We start from the raw sequence: 18,450 nt of genomic DNA on the forward strand, positions 1-18,450 counted from the left end.
CCGCCCCCGAGCGCCGCGGCTCCGCTGAAGGGTTTGTTTGATATTCACCACGAGCAAAAGCTCCTTCAGGTGCGACTCAAACCCACAGACCAACAACGCGGGCGGGTTTTCATGGATGTTTTATTTATCACCAGTACAGACCTCCGATGACATTTACGCATCTGTTTCCTGTAGAAACAAACAGTCTGTATCAATTACAGCAGATTGAATGTTGAACTTTGTCTTCCCTGGCTGCCCCGTACCACAAAACGAGCGCACATTCTCCGAGACCGCAGTGACGTCAAGGCAGAAACAACGAAGAGACACTACTTCCGGTATGTCCTTACAAAATAAAATCACCATTTGACGTGAATTTAAAACATTTCAATTCTGTCGAGGAAATAAGGCAGAAGAAAAAATAATATGGATTAACCTTCACCAGGGCGGGAAACTCTGTCTCACTAACAGGAGACAATAAACATGACAACACAGACAAAATCTTAATCAGTATCTCACAGTGTTGAGATATTTAACTGCTGTTTAACTACAATAAATGCTCCCTTATATCTGCTATGTGAAAAATCTGGGTGTTTGATTTGTTTTTTAATTTTGTGATTTTTAATTTTTTTCTCCAGGCTGGATCACAAACCTACAGAGGGCCTGGAGCTCCAGTGGCATCAAACTCACTAACTAGCCACTAGCTTGCACTAGTTTGGAACATGCACCCTAAAATGACAATATAAAAATGAATAAATGCATTTTATGTAATATTCAACCTGTAAATTATGCCATGTTTTCTGGAGGACCCCCATGCTTAATGCCTTTAAAAACATCTGTTTCTATCTATTTATACTGTGATTAAATTTCACAGACTAAAACTAGAGTATTTTAGAAAGTGTCCTTCCCAAAAGCAACAGGTTTGCTCCGTAACAAGTGGGTCTACATAATATGATTAACAGCAAAGTTGCTGAGATGTTAAACCACAACAGCTCCTCCATCCTCTATGACTCCACCTGAGAAAAGGACTCGATGGCGAAATCCAGTGTTAAAAGTTAAATTATTTTACTTAATGTTGAGCTAATTTGTTTTACAGCGTTTCCTCTCAAAAATGACTGAAAAATAAATATAACTGCTGATTAATTTTCTCTCAATCGACTAAAGTTGGTTTTGGGCGTGTGGGGAAATCAGGTACCATGCACAGTATGTACATGTAGGTCAGCAGGAGTCTCAGAACAAATTTTTGCCCAGGGGCCTCTCAGGATCTGATAATGAAAGTAGTTATCGTGTGTTATTTAAATAATCAATATGCCTTGATTATAATTTAATTTGACTTTGTACTTTACTTTGAAAGGCACATCCGGTCTGGTCGCGGCTGATCGCGTGTAGCGCCGCGGGAGCTACTTGTCAGTGTCGCTTGGTCAGCTGATTGCGGGCTGTACAGCCCCTTGACTAGCCCGTTTAGTTAGCTTAGCCTAGCTGGATGTTTGTTTTTGTTAACGTTACCACACAGGTAGCCTTTAGCCTAGCCTGCAAGTTTCACAGTTTCTGAATAATTCAGGCATTTTGAAGCGTTCTCCCGTCGGCGGCCGCGGGTTCTGCGGAGCGGAGTCCCGGGGGGAGGCAGCGGTTACCGCGGCTGGAGGGAAGGCGGCTGCAGTCGCTCTCCGTGTCTCTGCATTGCAGCCCGGTGCTGCTGATGGAATTCAAACACACAACAATGGCGACTCCCAGTCCTAACAACTCAACAACACCTAGCAGCCACAACAGCAGCAACAACGCAGGCTCCGCAGCGCACCTCCACCACCAGTCCCAGTCTCAGCACATCACCACCGTCAGCAGCATGCAGGGTGAGTGGAGGTGGGGGGGTACCCGCCGGGAGCCGGGGCTCGCGTTCTGCTGCAGTGAAGGTTAATGTTAGCAGCTAGCCGTGGGAGGCTGAGGCTACTCCCAGGACTGAAAAACACTCCCGAGGGAGCGGACCACTGTTTTTCCCTGGAGGAACGTGCTTACTTTCAACTGCTTGAGTTAATTAAGTAGAAAAACAGATTTTTTCTTGTACCGTTCAAAATGCATTTAATGTTCTTGTTACCATTTTGATATTTTGCAGCCCCGTTACATTATGTTCTCTCGTGTCTGGGGAGAATCTCGCCAAACTCCGTTCAAAAAATGGGCAATTTTAAGTCGCAGCTATGGCCACATATGTCAATTACAAAACGTTACTCTTTTAAATCCTGCAAAGCCTAGAAGGACACTGTTCCGCGTCGATTTAATCAGATTAGTGTGTCATCATGTATTTGAATTACAGCTCCCTTGACGTCCATGACGTATCTGTTACCCAACTTAAGCTTCATTCATCCTCTACAGTAATGCAATGAATTTTACTTCTTTGGATTGAGAGCTATGTTAGTGTAATAAATGCCGAATTTGTCCAAACATCTTCATAATTAATAAATTATTAGAAGTCATTTTACATTACGTGTATATGGTTAGCAATATGTAAACCCATCTAAATTGTTGAATTTGATTTCACGGTTTGGTTGGTTTCCATACATTTTTTAAAAACTTTGTTATGAAGTAGTGAGTGTTGGTGGTGTTGCAGCTTGGTCCTCATTTGTATGGAGTGAGCACAGAGAAACCTGAGGCCGTCCTGTCCTTTTAAGGGCTTATCAACAGAAACATCTAAACCAGTCTCTTTATATTCACATCACCACCGTTTAACCAAATGCTCATTACAGTGCTGTATCTTTGTACAAACAATGTCTCATTTTAACTTTCAGAGTCCAACACCTGCTGGAGATGTCAGAGTGAAACAGGTAGCTACACACTTCATTTGATTTAGTAGAGTAGGATGAGCAGTTTGATTAGAAATCTAATTACAGTTTTCATTTTGGATAAAGAACCAAGAAAAAAAAGTGTTATTATATTTAACATATCTGCCACACGCTGATTTTCATACTGACCAAGTCTGACTTTTTAGCCTCTATCTAATGATGTTTGTACTTTGGGTTTGTTAATTTTTGATTGATTCCATGAATTTATATCCGAGTTGCATGTTGATTTTATAATATTAGTACCAATCTTTATAGAGAAGAAGATGCTACCTTAATCAAGTCTAACAGTCATAATGATTCAGGCTTAAACACTTTGATTTAATTGAATTTATGATCATATCTTATCAGGTATCTGACCCTGTTATGTAATCCTGTTTTCATTCACCTTTCCCTGACCATATTTCACCTTTTTACCTTAATGCTGCTCACTAATGATTCCTAACTCCTCACATGATGCTGAATAATGGTGAGCTGTCCCAAGAAACTACTGTTTATGAAAATGTAATATGTTTCCCTTGCAAAACCATTTCATGATGGTAATTCATACTCACTCCTAGATCCTTTTTTGTTGTATCTACAGGTCATTTTGCCTCCTTCATTTGCTGTTCCTCTGACTGACACATGACATAATTCACCATATTGAAGTGCTTGTAGCTGTTTCATAAAATGTGTGTGCATGCTAATGCATTACCCTCCAGATGATGCATTTAACCTGCAACAGAACTCAGCAAAGCAAGGCCAATTTCTGTGATTATTTGTCAACCCTAAGACCGCAGGATTCCTGTTAGTCCTGGTTTTTTGAATGAAACGGACACTTATTTTTTTATTCCAGGAAGAGGTTATTTTAGAATCCTTTAAGCAAGTGACGTCACATTAAATCTTGGAAGTCACCTAACACAGCTGTCTCTTGAGGAAGACATAACAAGCTGGCAACTTGAAGGGTGAACTATGAAGAAAGTAAAAGCTGTCTTCTCACCTCTAGGGTTTCAGATAAACCTGTCTGGAGCTCCCCCAAGTAAGCCAACCCTCTTTTGCTTCAGCACCAACAGTTCTCATTCCTTTGTTTCCGCCTGACAGTCTGGTATGGGGGAGTCTGTCCTGCTGTTCTAAACTAATCCAAGTCGGGTTCAAGTAGGCTTGTGCCGGTAGCTCAGACAATAGAGAATGGTAAAGCTACAGCTTGTCAGACTCTCAGTTTAATGGATCACTACCTTTCTCACATAAGATCCAGACGTGAGAAATCTGTGCTGCATAAAAAGGCAGTAATTTCTTGTCAAAAGCAGTTACAGGTACAGGTAAGGTGTATTTATTCTCATCGGCACAAGCCTAAAAGTCAGAGCTTCCATTGATATTTTGGCTTGAGATCCTCTCAACTCAGTTTTTAACTCCTCAGTGTGATGGAGGAGCTGTCCCAGCTAAAGAAAGAAAGACTGTTTCCCACTTTAAACCCTGTAATGGAAGCTCTACTTCACTGGTTTACAGTGTGTCACTAACAAGCAAAAGTAGTGCCTGTAGTGTTGTCACATTACTGTTTTTTTTCCCCCCCAACTGGTTTGTTTTTTGTTTTTTTGGCATGGGTGCACCTCAGCATAGCATTTGCTTGTCGAGACAAGGTACACACACTCCAGGGTTGTCATTTCAAGTGATGCTGCTTACAGGAATTCAAACACGCATTCTTGTGGTATTTTGTTGGGTGGAGCGAGCTGGGAACACGGTCCCATGATTCAAGGTGAAATCAAAGCAGTTGGCCTTCAGAAGCATGTGCGAGATATGTTTCATCAGTGGTTTCTTCTTGCAATGTTTTTATTTTATTTTTTTTGACCTGTGGTGGGTTTGTGTCTGCATTGTGAATGTAGGTGTCTGGGAGTTTAGCAGCATGCTACATTTCTGTTTCTGCATCAAATAAAGGTTCAAATGTAGGCAACGCTGCAGCAAAGTGGTAAGAAAATAAAGTGGGTGTTGAGAGGTTCCTCAGATAAATAGATAAATGTGTCAGGCAGCTGCTGAACAGGTGACACCAGTGTAAGTTAGGGTTGGGCAATGTGATGATATATTCAGTGAGATGAAATAAATTTGTCGGAGGCTTTTCCACATAATTTACACTCAGTTGCAGTGTATTAGTTCCCACCTAGAAGAAACTGTACAGTCTAATGCAACACCTCTGTATTAAATCCTACCTTCAGTGAAGCTTATAATGTTTTATTTTGACAATTTTTTTAATATCAGTGAGGTTACACAAACGCCTCAGTCTAATGTGATGAAGCTATATGCTGTTATATATCTGCATTACAACATAAAAAGCATTAAAACATAAGGTGTGAATTGTATTGTTACACTGAGGGTGTTTGTATTATTTTGTCTACCTCAGTTCTATCAGTGAGTTTAGGCTAAAGAACAGACACACACAACCCAACAGCAAACAAATAATCTACATCTGACAAAATGATCATATAGTTGAATCAAAAATAGTTTCAGCTTTCATGAAGGAAGGATTTATTACAGAACTGTTGAATCAGATGCATCAGTTTGAACTAGGTGGACCTACTTAAAGATCTTCCTTTAATATTACAAACCAGAGAGCAGGACTGCTTTATTAGTGTGATGAAGTAACTTCATCTTTCAGATATTTAAGCAGTTTCTCAATTGGTTTTCCAAAAAAAAGTACTACAACATGAAATGTACCAGTAGTACTTTATAAAAATATTAAAAAAAAAACACTTAACAAATATATTGTGAAAGAGCATCGTCCACTATTATAAGAACAACAATCTAGTCTCATCTAATTAAGTGCAAGAGTGAAATTATGCTCAGTGGCCACATCTAATGCAACCATCACACCAGCTCAGCCATAAATTCAACCTTTACAAAGTCACAATGTTCAGTTTTGACTGATCAGTTTTATATGTGATTGCAGTTGTAGTTTTCTGTGGTGTTGAACTTGACAACATCACAACAAGATGTGTTTGTAATGTTTTGCCCTTTGACAAACATGAGGGGGAGAATATTAAAAACAGCTCTGATTATGATGCAGTCTGGTACAACACCACCTACAACTACCTACGACCTCACTAATGGACACAAAGTGAAATTAGGACTTGAGAAAGTTTTAACAAGACTTTACATTATAAGCTTTGTAAAGGCAGAGTGTGTCAGGGCTGTTGTATGAATTTGGTAATGTTAACAGAATTGTTTACATTATGACTGAGTTATGTTTATATCCACTTGACTGTAAATGCTATTAGCCATTGTTCTGCAAGCAAAGCTTCTATTAAAGGCTGAGCAGCACCTGTTAATTCTTAAAATTACAGGTGACATCAAGAATGACGAAGCTGTAGGATAAGACCAGGACGAGGTTTTCTTACCGTCAACACTTCCCATGAAAAGTGGTTTCCCAACCCTGTCATAGTTTTCAGCTACAAGTCTGTTCTTTGCTTCTGAAGATTGAAATCTTTAAAAACTGCTCACAAATATATTGTTTTCACTTATAAAAAACTCAAAAAATTCTTTAAAGAGCTGGGCACTGTAGTTTTTATCAAACATTACTCAAACAGGAGGAAACAGTGCATTTGTTTGGGACTATTTTCAGCGATGGATTAATCCACGTTTGGTGCTGTAGTGAGCAGTAGGATGGTCTGTGTGGGATGAGTCAAAATAAGATACTGCGTGTCACCCAGTGCAACAGTGATGTGTTTTTAAGGCTCAGAGAAATAACTTACATCAGGCTTTGGATGCACACACAGGACTTGTTAGCGTTGGTTCGGGTCTTTTCATGGAATTTGTTGACAATAAGAACAAAACAAGTATCTCCAGTCAAATCTGAGGCTCACAGATGAGTATATCTTTGGGAATATGACAGCGTAGTTTAAATGTACATATATGGTGATGCAGAAGTTGTCCCCGTGTTCTGTGGAAAGCATGACATCAATGGATTTGGGTGAATTTGGATGAATGCCCCCTCATTCTTCCTATTATCTCATTTTATCATTTGTGTTGTTTTCACTCACTGATCATTCTGACCTTTCATGTGGGAGGAGTTTGTTTTTTTTTCTGTTTTTTTGCTCAATCCTCAGCATTTGTTGCTTGATTTAAAATCTGATTATGTTACTGTTTCTTCTCCTGGTCAGGTAAACGCAAAGCCCTGAAGCTGAACTTTGCCAACCCGCCAATCAAACCCACCACTAGGTTCACACTGAACACGGCGGGGCCGCCCTTTCAAAACCCGCACATGTGAGTGACCCTCACAGGTCGTGTCCTAAAGAAACCCAGCACTACATTTGTTTTTATCCTCCATTTTCCTCTTTTCTTTTTTACACACACACTGTAAATTTATGCATGTATTTTTTAGAGAGAGGCTGAGGACACACAGCATCGAGTCGTCAGGAAAGCTGAAGATTTCCCCGGAGCAGCACTGGGACTTCACAGCTGAGGATCTCAAAGATTTGGGCGAGATCGGGCGAGGCGCTTATGGCTCTGTCAACAAGATGGTGCACAAGCCGAGTAACCAGATCATGGCCGTCAAGGTGATCACTACTTCTGTTCAGCCCCTTTTCCACCGGTTGAAAAACTCACTAAGACCTGCTAATATCAGGTTTTTGTCAGCAATGGAAAAGGGCACGATTGGCATTCACACCCAGGTCAAATGACTCTGCAGTAAACAGGTTATTTATTGGCTCTGGCTCCAGTCAGCACTGATTTAACCTCAACAGTTCGGTGAACCTGCTAATTTTTCATCCCTTTTCCTGCTGTAACGTCTTTCAGAGCAAGGACTCTGTAAACAGACCTGTCAATCACCGATTGAAGCGTCTCATGAGGAGGCTGTGACACTTTTACAGGAGAACCAACCCGGGGATGAGACATGGCAGATGCATTTTACCGGGTTGCATAGCGGCGAGCAGCTCACTCTCTCTCCCCTGTGTCTTTGCTCTGTAACATCCTGGTATCTGCGCTGCGACTGTTCTCCGGTGTGATCATGTCTTTGTTTACGTTTCTGTCACAGAGGATTCGGTCAACGGTTGACGAGAAGGAGCAGAAGCAGCTGCTGATGGACTTGGACGTGGTCATGAGAAGTAGTGATTGTCCTTACATCGTGCAGTTTTACGGTGCTCTGTTCAGAGAGGTAAAATTAAGACTCATTTATATGAAACATTTACTATTGTGTGAATATTTTTAAATCTTTGTACTGTTTATTGAGTTAAAAAAACTCAAATGTTTTATTTTGAAATCTATTACTTCTGCAGGAAATGACTGTGTTGCTTGTGTTTCAGGGCGACTGTTGGATTTGTATGGAACTTATGGCTACCTCCTTAGACAAATTTTACAAATTTGTATATTGCTCATTAGACGACGTGATTCCAGAAGAAATATTAGGAAAAATAACATTAGCTGTAAGTTTTCCTGAAATTATTTCCCTCTTTTTAAAAACAAAGATGCCACGTTATCAACTACTGATACTAAAGAGCTGTTTGATATTTTGCAGACTGTGAAAGCACTTAACCACTTAAAAGAAAACTTGAAAATTATACACAGAGGTAAGACAACACCAGGCACAGCTCCTGTCTTATTATTGGTCCCGCATCAGTTCTCTTTTCATTGACTGCGTCTTTTCTTTCCCTGTCAGACATTAAGCCGTCAAACATCCTCCTGGACAGGAACGGCAACATAAAGCTGTGTGACTTTGGCATCAGTGGTCAGCTGGTGGACTCCATCGCCAAAACCAGGGATGCAGGGTGCAGACCATACATGGCGGTGAGTAGCACAGAGTTTGGTTTGATTGAGTTCTGCTGTTGAAGGGACATGGTGGAGGTTTGATCATAGACTGTAAATAAAGATGGAAGCAGCCCCTGTGGCGTCACCCACAGGTTTCTGAAGAGTGTTTTTGAAGCTCAGAGTGAACTGCTCCGCTGCTGCCATCTTGGCAGAACCTGACTCCGCCTAAATCTCAGCTAATCCAAAAACGGGCCAAGAGGTGGGACGTGTGTGGAGCACAGACTTTGGTGCATGTTGGTGTGTGGCAAGCATACCTTCACCCACCTGTCACTCAAAGAGGCCACGCCCTCAACTATTCATACCTGTAGTCCTTAATAAAATGTAAACAGGTGAGTTGTATAAAATTCAGCCGTACAGTTGTCAGAACTAGAGACCAGAACAGTTTCTGTACCAGGCTGTAAACATGTTTCTTTCTGCTGTAAAGTTGGACATTTGAACATGGGAGTCTCTGGGGACTGACTCACTGCGGGAGCCAGACTCTAGTGGTCATTAGAGGAACTGCAGCTTTTGGGACTGAAGCGTTGGCTTCATTTTTCGGTTTGATCAACTGGGCACATGCATGGGTCTCTAAAATGAAAGAGTCTTAAAGAAAACAGTAAAAAAACTGATGTAGCTATGAATCAGGGCAGGTGTCTGACTCGTCTGATGACGTAAGGCAGCCGTTACATCTCAGTGTTGTGCTGATAAAAGTGATTCATGATGAATCAGTGCAGCTGGTATCGATGGAGCTGAGAACTGTGGAACTAACAAAAACAGAATGACCTCGTTCTGGCTGAGACCTGTGAGAAGAGAAGGTGATCAAGTCATATATGACCTTAAAAAGCTTCAGTCGACGGTTGTAATGCACTGATGGAGTCTTGAAATGAGAGCTGTGGTGAGGTTGTGGTGTCTGAGCCACAACCTGCAGATACTTTGCTGTGTTTTCTGAAGCCTTTTAGTGCAGGAACAGTCTGGTTCCACACACAGACCTGGATACTTTATCTGACAGTGACAATATGAAAATGTAACCAAGCAGCTGAAAGACTGGATTCAGTCACGTTTATCTCTTCAGCTAAAGTCCAGTTTTATACCTGTGTGTAGAACCGATGTTGTAGGTCATGCACCCACCACCGTCCCTGATGTGCACCAGATTGCAGCAACTATGGTTGGCAGCAGTTTCCTCCCACCATGTCTCTAACTCTCACCCTCCTCCTTCTGCTTCCACCATCTCCTCTGGTGTCTCTCCTCTCTTTTGCTTTGCAATAATTTCAATAACATTAACTGTTGTTCATCATTGATTAGCTCCAGCTCCAACATGATCTGCTCACTTTCAGCCGCCAGTTTTTGAACAAACTCAGCACAGTGACGTAGAAACTCTGTGAACTGACGCAGAAACAACCTGATGATTTAATGTTTAGTTCTCAAAGGTCCCAAACATGAAATGTGCAAACAAAGAAAACCCTGCTGACATCACACAACTGTTTTCACAGACTCACTAGTGCTCTCCATGACAAGTGAAAGCGTTCCCTTTTAATAAAAAAAACTGTTTTCAATAACTTACTTGATTAGATGTCAGTCAGAAGTTCCTGGAGGCCAAGTTGATGTCTCAGATTACTCATTTTTAATGATACTATGGCTGCACAATTAATCTAAATAGAATCTAATTTGGCCAAGTGCATTATCCAACTCTTTTCTGATAAAGGTCAAAGGTGTCACAACATTATTGTGCAGTGTTAGCACCATAAGTGTTGTGGTGTTACAGTGTTGTATTGTTGTGACCCCCCCGGACTACAAATGATATTCTCCAGACAGAAGGGAACATGTTTGTTTTGTGTGAGCCCCAACAAAAATCACATCATCATCGTTTTAATTTTAGTTCTCAGAGAAAGTGAAATGTAAAAACCGTCATTCCAGCTGAAGTCACGGCTCATATCACAATCACAGTATCTGCCAGAATAATCGCACTTTGTTTTTCCTGCACATCGTTCAGCCCTGAGCGTGTTGGGTGCATGCACCGCCAGCGATGTGGTGAATGTATGCAGACCATACATGGCGGTGAGTAGCACAGAGTTTGGTTTGATTGAGTTCTGCTGTTGAAGGGACATGGTGGAGGTTTGATCATAGACTGTAAATAAAGATGGAAGCAGCCCCTGTGGCGTCACCCACAGGTTTCTGAAGAGTGTTTTTGAAGCTCAGAGTGAACTGCTCCGCTGCTGCCATCTTGGCAGAACCTGACTCCGCCTAAATCTCAGCTAATCCAAAAACGGGCCAAGAGGTGGGACGTGTGTGGAGCACAGACTTTGGTGCATGTTGGTGTGTGGCAAGCATACCTTCACCCACCTGTCACTCAAAGAGGCCACGCCCTCAACTATTCATACCTGTAGTCCTTAATAAAATGTAAACAGGTGAGTTGTATAAAATTCAGCCGTACAGTTGTCAGAACTAGAGACCAGAACAGTTTCTGTACCAGGCTGTAAACATGTTTCTTTCTGCTGTAAAGTTGGACATTTGAACATGGGAGTCTCTGGGGACTGACTCACTGCGGGAGCCAGACTCTAGTGGTCATTAGAGGAACTGCAGCTTTTGGGACTGAAGCGTTGGCTTCATTTTTCGGTTTGATCAACTGGGCACATGCATGGGTCTCTAAAATGAAAGAGTCTTAAAGAAAACAGTAAAAAAACTGATGTAGCTATGAATCAGGGCAGGTGTCTGACTCGTCTGATGACGTAAGGCAGCCGTTACATCTCAGTGTTGTGCTGATAAAAGTGATTCATGATGAATCAGTGCAGCTGGTATCGATGGAGCTGAGAACTGTGGAACTAACAAAAACAGAATGACCTCGTTCTGGCTGAGACCTGTGAGAAGAGAAGGTGATCAAGTCATATATGACCTTAAAAAGCTTCAGTCGACGGTTGTAATGCACTGATGGAGTCTTGAAATGAGAGCTGTGGTGAGGTTGTGGTGTCTGAGCCACAACCTGCAGATACTTTGCTGTGTTTTCTGAAGCCTTTTAGTGCAGGAACAGTCTGGTTCCACACACAGACCTGGATACTTTATCTGACAGTGACAATATGAAAATGTAACCAAGCAGCTGAAAGACTGGATTCAGTCACGTTTATCTCTTCAGCTAAAGTCCAGTTTTATACCTGTGTGTAGAACCGATGTTGTAGGTCATGCACCCACCACCGTCCCTGATGTGCACCAGATTGCAGCAACTATGGTTGGCAGCAGTTTCCTCCCACCATGTCTCTAACTCTCACCCTCCTCCTTCTGCTTCCACCATCTCCTCTGGTGTCTCTCCTCTCTTTTGCTTTGCAATAATTTCAATAACATTAACTGTTGTTCATCATTGATTAGCTCCAGCTCCAACATGATCTGCTCACTTTCAGCCGCCAGTTTTTGAACAAACTCAGCACAGTGACGTAGAAACTCTGTGAACTGACGCAGAAACAACCTGATGATTTAATGTTTAGTTCTCAAAGGTCCCAAACATGAAATGTGCAAACAAAGAAAACCCTGCTGACATCACACAACTGTTTTCACAGACTCACTAGTGCTCTCCATGACAAGTGAAAGCGTTCCCTTTTAATAAAAAAAACTGTTTTCAATAACTTACTTGATTAGATGTCAGTCAGAAGTTCCTGGAGGCCAAGTTGATGTCTCAGATTACTCATTTTTAATGATACTATGGCTGCACAATTAATCTAAATAGAATCTAATTTGGCCAAGTGCATTATCCAACTCTTTTCTGATAAAGGTCAAAGGTGTCACAACATTATTGTGCAGTGTTAGCACCATAAGTGTTGTGGTGTTACAGTGTTGTATTGTTGTGACCCCCCCGGACTACAAATGATATTCTCCAGACAGAAGGGAACATGTTTGTTTTGTGTGAGCCCCAACAAAAATCACATCATCATCGTTTTAATTTTAGTTCTCAGAGAAAGTGAAATGTAAAAACCGTCATTCCAGCTGAAGTCACGGCTCATATCACAATCACAGTATCTGCCAGAATAATCGCACTTTGTTTTTCCTGCACATCGTTCAGCCCTGAGCGTGTTGGGTGCATGCACCACATCGCTGGCGGTGCAAAGAGGTGATCTCACTGTGTCGTCACCGCTCCGAGGTTATTTTCTGTCATGGGGGTTACATCAGCTGAGAGGGGGGCAACCCCCCCACTCCCCCCTCCTCCCAGCCGCCCCAGTCACTCCACAGCAGTTTCCATTCTAAATTTGGTGAAGCACAATCAGGACCCGGCAACACATCCACACCACCGCCACACGCGCCGCGCCCGCCCTCTTGCAGGCCGCTTCATTCATGACTCGGGTCTGAGCGCAGTCGCCCGGGAGCTTCCCGCGGCCGTGAACTCAGGGCTCAGGAATCTTAGCTCCAGTTTCATGTTTCCAGCTGGCACACTCGCCAGGTGTTTGATCACCGCGCTGCTGGTTACTGCAGGCTTAATGACGCAAAATAACTGACCTCAGTGCAGCCGCAGGGCCTGATGCACTGTGTGGGTATGTGGATTTTATTGAACCAGTAGCTCTTGTTCACAACTCTTTGTGGTCACGGTTATGATTATGTGGTTTTGTTTGTTCTGCTGTACATGATGAGAGTCTGACGGCTGTGGCTGTTGTTTGTGTCAACAGTTGAACCTTTACAGGTTTTACATGTAGCTGCAAACATGCAAACAACTTTTTTAATTTCTCTTTTTCAGCACTGCACACAGTTCTCTTTACCTCACATCCAATTTATTTCATACAGTATGTGTATATATATATATATATATATATATATATATATATATATATATATATATATACATATACACACACAGTATTTCATCAGGAAGTCATATTCTCATATTGTCTCATTTACAAGTGAGACCTGAGCAAAGAAAAATCAAATAAATAACAAAAAGAAATATTAACGGCAGAAATACAAATTTCCAGTGCTTTAAATATACATTAAATATACATTCAGATGTGTTCATACAAACAAGTGGACATGTGTTTATATAAACAGTGATCATGCTGTTGTGCTCTTAAACATGCGTTAAGATACACACCCAGCTCGACAATAAGATGAGGACTTAGAAACAGATGAAGAAAACTGTAGCTTTAATATAATTTTTTTATTTGATGTTTCTTTTTCTGCATAAACCATGATGCCATTGCACCAAAAATAATAATTCTTCTTCACTGCTCAGACTCTGCTGCCTCACAGTGCTTCTTACAGAAATGCTGCAGTGAACTTCACCAGGCTGTATTTTCCTGAACTAATTCCAGTAACACTAAATTATTATAATATTTATAGATTCACCATATATTATATATTCATGTATCAGAAAACTACATCAGTGTTGGTCGACTCTGTCTTCTCCTCCACATCACACCTCATGTCCTCCTTCAGTCTTTATGGTGGAGTGATGAGCGTTTTTTGTGTTTTTATGTTTCTACTTTATTTGACGCAGCTGTAGCAAACTGTCATTTTGTGTCATAAATTTAACAGTTTTTAAAACAGTAAACGATGTCAGAGTGTGAATACAGAGTTTTGCTGGTGCCTGAGTTTAAGAGAGAAAACATTTCATGAAATTTGAATTTTGTGTCAGAACAATGACAAGTGATGCACAGTTTACAGACGATGGACACTGTAGAGAATTGTTCTGTATTTTGTCCATATTTCTTCTGTGCTTTTGATGAATTATTTAATCTATGAAATGTTAGTTGTAGATATTGTTTTAACAGCATCTAAAGAAGCCTGAAAGGATTCACTTTATAATCAGAGATAAGAGAGGAGAAGGTGGAACTAATCGCTTCCCCACTAATGCTGTTTATATTTAAGACAATTTATATGCAGTGACTGCAGAGACTAAACACTGCCAGTGTTAGCAGATGTGAGCAGGCTCCCTGCAGTAGTCAGCTGCTCTCCTATAAAACCCATCAGCACTGCAGCACAGACTGTCCCACTCTGCTGTGGTGACGTCAGCATCTAATTCAGGCCTGTAAATGGGCCAGCGAGGTGCTCCCTTCCTCTCAGCGCAGAGGCAGGAGATCTCTGCAGCCCTCTGCTAACACGCCTCCGTCGTGATGAACCAAAGAGGAGGCTGTAAATGACAGAGGGGAGTCTTATAAGGCAGGCTGCAGTCCTGAGAGGCGGCGATGAGGGAACGTGCTGCCTTTGGGTTTGAGCTCTGGAGCTGATGGCATCTTGTTGTGCAGGTGAAAACATGCCCAGAGGTGATGAGCAGGCTTGGTATTCTCGGGGGAAAACCTCGTCTAGCAGTGGATTTTAATTTGGCCCAGTTTGGCCATGAACACCTGTTTCTGTCTGATGATCTAATCTGGAGCTCAGAATGAAGAAACACACAAAAAACATTTAAGCTATTTGCAAATTAAAGTTTTGACAACATAAAACTGCAATCAAATTTCATGATGAGTAGTTTACATGTATGTGTTTCCTAGTGACAGACATGCTGAGAAAGATATGAATCTTCCATGATTTAAACTCAGTGAGCACAGTGACATCTGGTGGCGTGAAGAACGTACAGCCTCCGAATGATCTGATGGTTTCAGCTCATCTGTCCAATAAAAGCCCAAGAAGCTCCATCTATAATACTCTTGCTTAGACGAGCTGCAGTAAATGCACAGTTTATAGTTGAACATATACCAGTAAAATAATTAGTAAATGTACCAGTGATGTTTGAAGTGAACATCATCAGTCACTTTTTCTTCTGACACAACAGGAGTGAGACACGTCTCGTTCCTTCAGTATCTTCAGTTCTTCAAAGCATCATCTGAGAACCGAGTAACTTCAGTGATAACGTTCATGCTGAGCTGCTGCCTTGATGTTGCTGGTCATGTTATTATTTATGTGAAATGTCTCTGTCCTGCTCATATCATATCCCAGTCACCAAAACGCAAAATTGTTTGTAGTATTTTTCTTTTTGGCTGTTTACTCTTGTTTCTGAGTCCAAATTTTAATCAGATTTCCTGATTTAATTTTCAGCCAGAGAGAATAGACCCCAGCGCATCCAGGCAAGGCTACGATGTCCGCTCAGATGTTTGGAGTTTGGGAATCACACTGGTGAGTCTCAATGTTATCTTTAATCAGCTGGTGAGAGAAAAAAATAATTTGAGCTGTTTATCTCTGAGTGCTGCCATTAAAAGGCGACTTTCAGTGAGTTTGGAGAATAACTTGACTGTATAGATAAATTGTTGAGTGTTTGTTTGGATTATGTCTAAATAATGTCAGTTAGGTCAGCATCAGTGGTAATTTCACATGCATTCAGATTGCTAACTCTGAGACACACTAACCTCCTCATGTATGCAGACATAAATCAAACAAAGAAATACCTGCAGTTACAAACCCTTAATCTTTTGTTCCTCTAAAACTCATTTTTGGATTTATGCTATCTTGTGATGCTACACTGACTTCCTCTTGATTGTTTCTACAGATGATTCCAAGTAACTGATTTACACATAATAACTTAGACATTTCTTCAGTTTTAATAGTGCAACCTGATCTATTCAATAATTAGATTGAAATTAGCTCATAGTTACTACAGTGAGAACTCAGGAACTTTACATTAAACTCAATATGGATTTGTGACTGTGTGGTACAGCCCAATCCAAAAAAGAACAAACATTTAAAAAGGAAATAGAACATGTCAGATTATTCCATTCCAGATGTCATGTGATTTTCTATTCAAAAACCCTTAAATTATATTTTTTAAATATTAAATGTGACACTTTTATTTAGATTGTACGTCTCTAATGTGTTTCAGTATGAGCTGGCCACAGGACGGTTTCCCTACCCAAAGTGGAACAGTGTGTTTGACCAGTTGACCCAGGTGGTGAGAGGAGACCCTCCACAGCTCAGCAACTCGGAGGAGAGGCGCTTCTCCCCCATGTTCATCGCCTTTGTCAACGTGTGGTAAGGAAAGACTGCTCTGGGTGTATTTAGCGGCATTACGCCACAGTTGTACAAATGGAAAAAGACTGCTTTGAATTTCTGCCCATGTTCTATTGTCAGGAAATTGGTTGCACTTGAGGTTTCATTGGTATAAACTCCAGCTGTGGCTTATTTGGGTCCATCGCCCCCTGGTGGACACCAGGCTGAACTGCATCCTCCAATCTTTCTAACACTTAATCCTCTCCTTTATCTTTTCCTCAAGCCTTACGAAGGATGAGTCGAAGAGGCCAAAGTACAGAGAGCTACTGGTGAGTTCATGTTGAGCCCTCTCTGTATCCACAAAATCCAAAATGAAGGCTGAGATGTTTTAAACTGACTCAAATCCAGTGTAAAAGTTTGATTTTCTTAACATGTTTTTTGCAAGACATCCTTTCTGCTTCAGGATCATTTTGTAGGAGTTTGTATTAATTTGCCTGAATTCTTTTTTTTTTTTCGTTTCCAGAAAGACCCATTCATTCAGATGTACGAGGAGCGCTCGGTTGACGTAGCTGGTTATGTCTGCAGGATCATGGATCAGATGCCAGCATCTCCCAGCTCCCCCATGTATATGGACTGAAAGCAGAAGAAAAACAAAAAACACATCAATAAATATACACCAGTCTGCAACAATAAAGACAGTGGAAAAAAAAAAAAGACAACAAAGTAAAGAAAACAAATCCTCATGTAAATTTGCTTGGTCCCCTTATTGCAGTGTTAAAAAAGAATTGTTAAGCCTAAAAAAAACAAAAAAAACCAACAAAAAAACAAAAAACTAAAACACCGTTTGCAATAAAATGGGTGTTCATTTCAGTCATGTCTGTATAATATATAAACGTTAACACACTTCTGTTTCTCTCTTGTTCACAAACGCACTGACGCACAGTCACGTAAGTATAATAGCAGCTGAATCAATCAATCATGGTCTTGACTCATCTTGATGAGGACTCATCTCAGTGATTAGTAGTGATTTAAAAAAAAAGAAAAAAAAAAAGAAAGGTAAATAACCTGGAACTTGTATTTATGGAACCAAAATCATGTGGAGTATCTGATTGGAGATTCTTCAACATACTGGAATCATGCTCTTTGTGAATTGTCCCACCTCTTCCATGTACGTGAATGAAAGCATTGTGTTTGGTATGTTAATGGAACTTTGCTTCTCTGGGTATAAAGCAGTTTAAAAGGTGAAAGTGTTGGTGGTCAGAATCATGTTAGACCTACAGTCCAGTTAGTGCTCACTGTGCAGTGGACTATATGCTGATATATGAATAAAGAGAGAGAAAGAGAAGGTAAACGTGTGTTGTGTCCTTTTTTCCTTGAACAAGTTTATATCTGTGTATCTGGAAATTGCTCTGATGCTGAGACGGAATCAGATGAACTAACAAACTGAAAATGAAAGAAAAACCCCATATATGTAGTTTTTCAGCCAGGAAAGTTAATTCACTAAACTCTTTAGCTTTGACAAGACTTTTTCCTCCAAAACCTAAAGTTCTAGATAAAATCTGTGTGGACAAACAGCCTCCCTTCCACTTTCCACATGACTTTCAATCTTGGCTGCAGGCATCTGCTCCCATTCAGCCACAGGAGCATTAGTGACGTCCAGCACTGATGTCTCAGTATGAAAGAGAAAAGCTTCACATCCCCACATCTGAGCAGCTGGAAACAGCAAATGTTTGACCAAATTGCTTAGATTATCAAAATTGTAGATTGCAAATAGATACATTTTCTGTTAATTGACTAATTAATCGACTAATCACTGCAGCTCTAATTTAATCCAGAAATAAACAGACGATAGTAACTGTAAACAAGTCAAATTGTTTTAAGGTTGTGGCCTGTTTGGTTCTGAGCCAACCATGCAGTGCCATGGTTCAGTGTTGTATGTTACCTGCCAAGGCTGTAATGTTTCCATTGCAGCATTGCTGAACATAGTAAACTGACAATATCATTTACT

At 40.9% G+C, this 18,450-nt stretch overlaps 1 protein-coding gene across 4 annotated transcripts; it reads left to right on the top strand.

Moving 5' to 3' along the window:
* The first annotated feature begins 1,381 nt into the window (after window positions 1-1,381).
* On the top strand, window positions 1,382-17,793 carry map2k4a (mitogen-activated protein kinase kinase 4a). Of its 4 annotated transcripts, XM_071465079.1 has the most exons (13): window positions 1,436-1,826; window positions 2,757-2,792; window positions 3,793-3,825; window positions 6,935-7,037; window positions 7,156-7,330; window positions 7,807-7,926; window positions 8,075-8,194; window positions 8,287-8,338; window positions 8,428-8,555; window positions 15,558-15,635; window positions 16,336-16,484; window positions 16,726-16,771; window positions 16,966-17,227. In XM_071465079.1, the coding sequence occupies exons 1-13, from the start codon at window positions 1,676-1,678 to the stop codon at window positions 17,077-17,079; spliced, it is 1,305 nt and encodes a 434-aa protein (XP_071321180.1). In that variant the 5' UTR covers window positions 1,436-1,675; the 3' UTR covers window positions 17,080-17,227. The 4 variants fall into 4 exon arrangements, with proteins under 4 accessions (XP_071321182.1, XP_071321181.1, XP_071321180.1 ...); XM_071465081.1 differs by lacking the exon at window positions 3,793-3,825 and having other exon boundaries at window positions 1,382-1,826; window positions 6,947-7,037; window positions 16,966-17,793; XM_071465080.1 differs by lacking the exon at window positions 3,793-3,825 and having other exon boundaries at window positions 1,389-1,826; window positions 16,966-17,793.
* Window positions 17,794-18,450: the final 657 nt, after the last annotated feature.

The sequence above is a fragment of the Trachinotus anak genome, unplaced genomic scaffold (assembly GCF_046630095.1).
Source record: "Trachinotus anak isolate AG129_WGS33_773 ecotype Australia unplaced genomic scaffold, CSIRO_AGI_Tana_v1 ptg000003l, whole genome shotgun sequence".
Classification (NCBI taxonomy): domain Eukaryota; kingdom Metazoa; phylum Chordata; class Actinopteri; order Carangiformes; family Carangidae; genus Trachinotus; species Trachinotus anak.

What these genes read in the sequence shown, in the direction of transcription:
- map2k4a (XM_071465079.1), top strand. Translation starts at nt 1,676, where the DNA reads ATGGAATTCAAACACACAACAATGGCGACTCCCAGTCCTAACAACTCA. An exon ending in CCTGTCTGGAGCTCCCCCAA is followed by an intron (nt 3,826 to 6,934) that starts GTAAGCCAACCC and finishes TCTCCTGGTCAG; the next exon opens with GTAAACGCAAAGCCCTGAAG. An exon ending in CTTGAAAATTATACACAGAG is followed by an intron (nt 8,339 to 8,427) that starts GTAAGACAACAC and finishes TTTCCCTGTCAG; the next exon opens with ACATTAAGCCGTCAAACATC.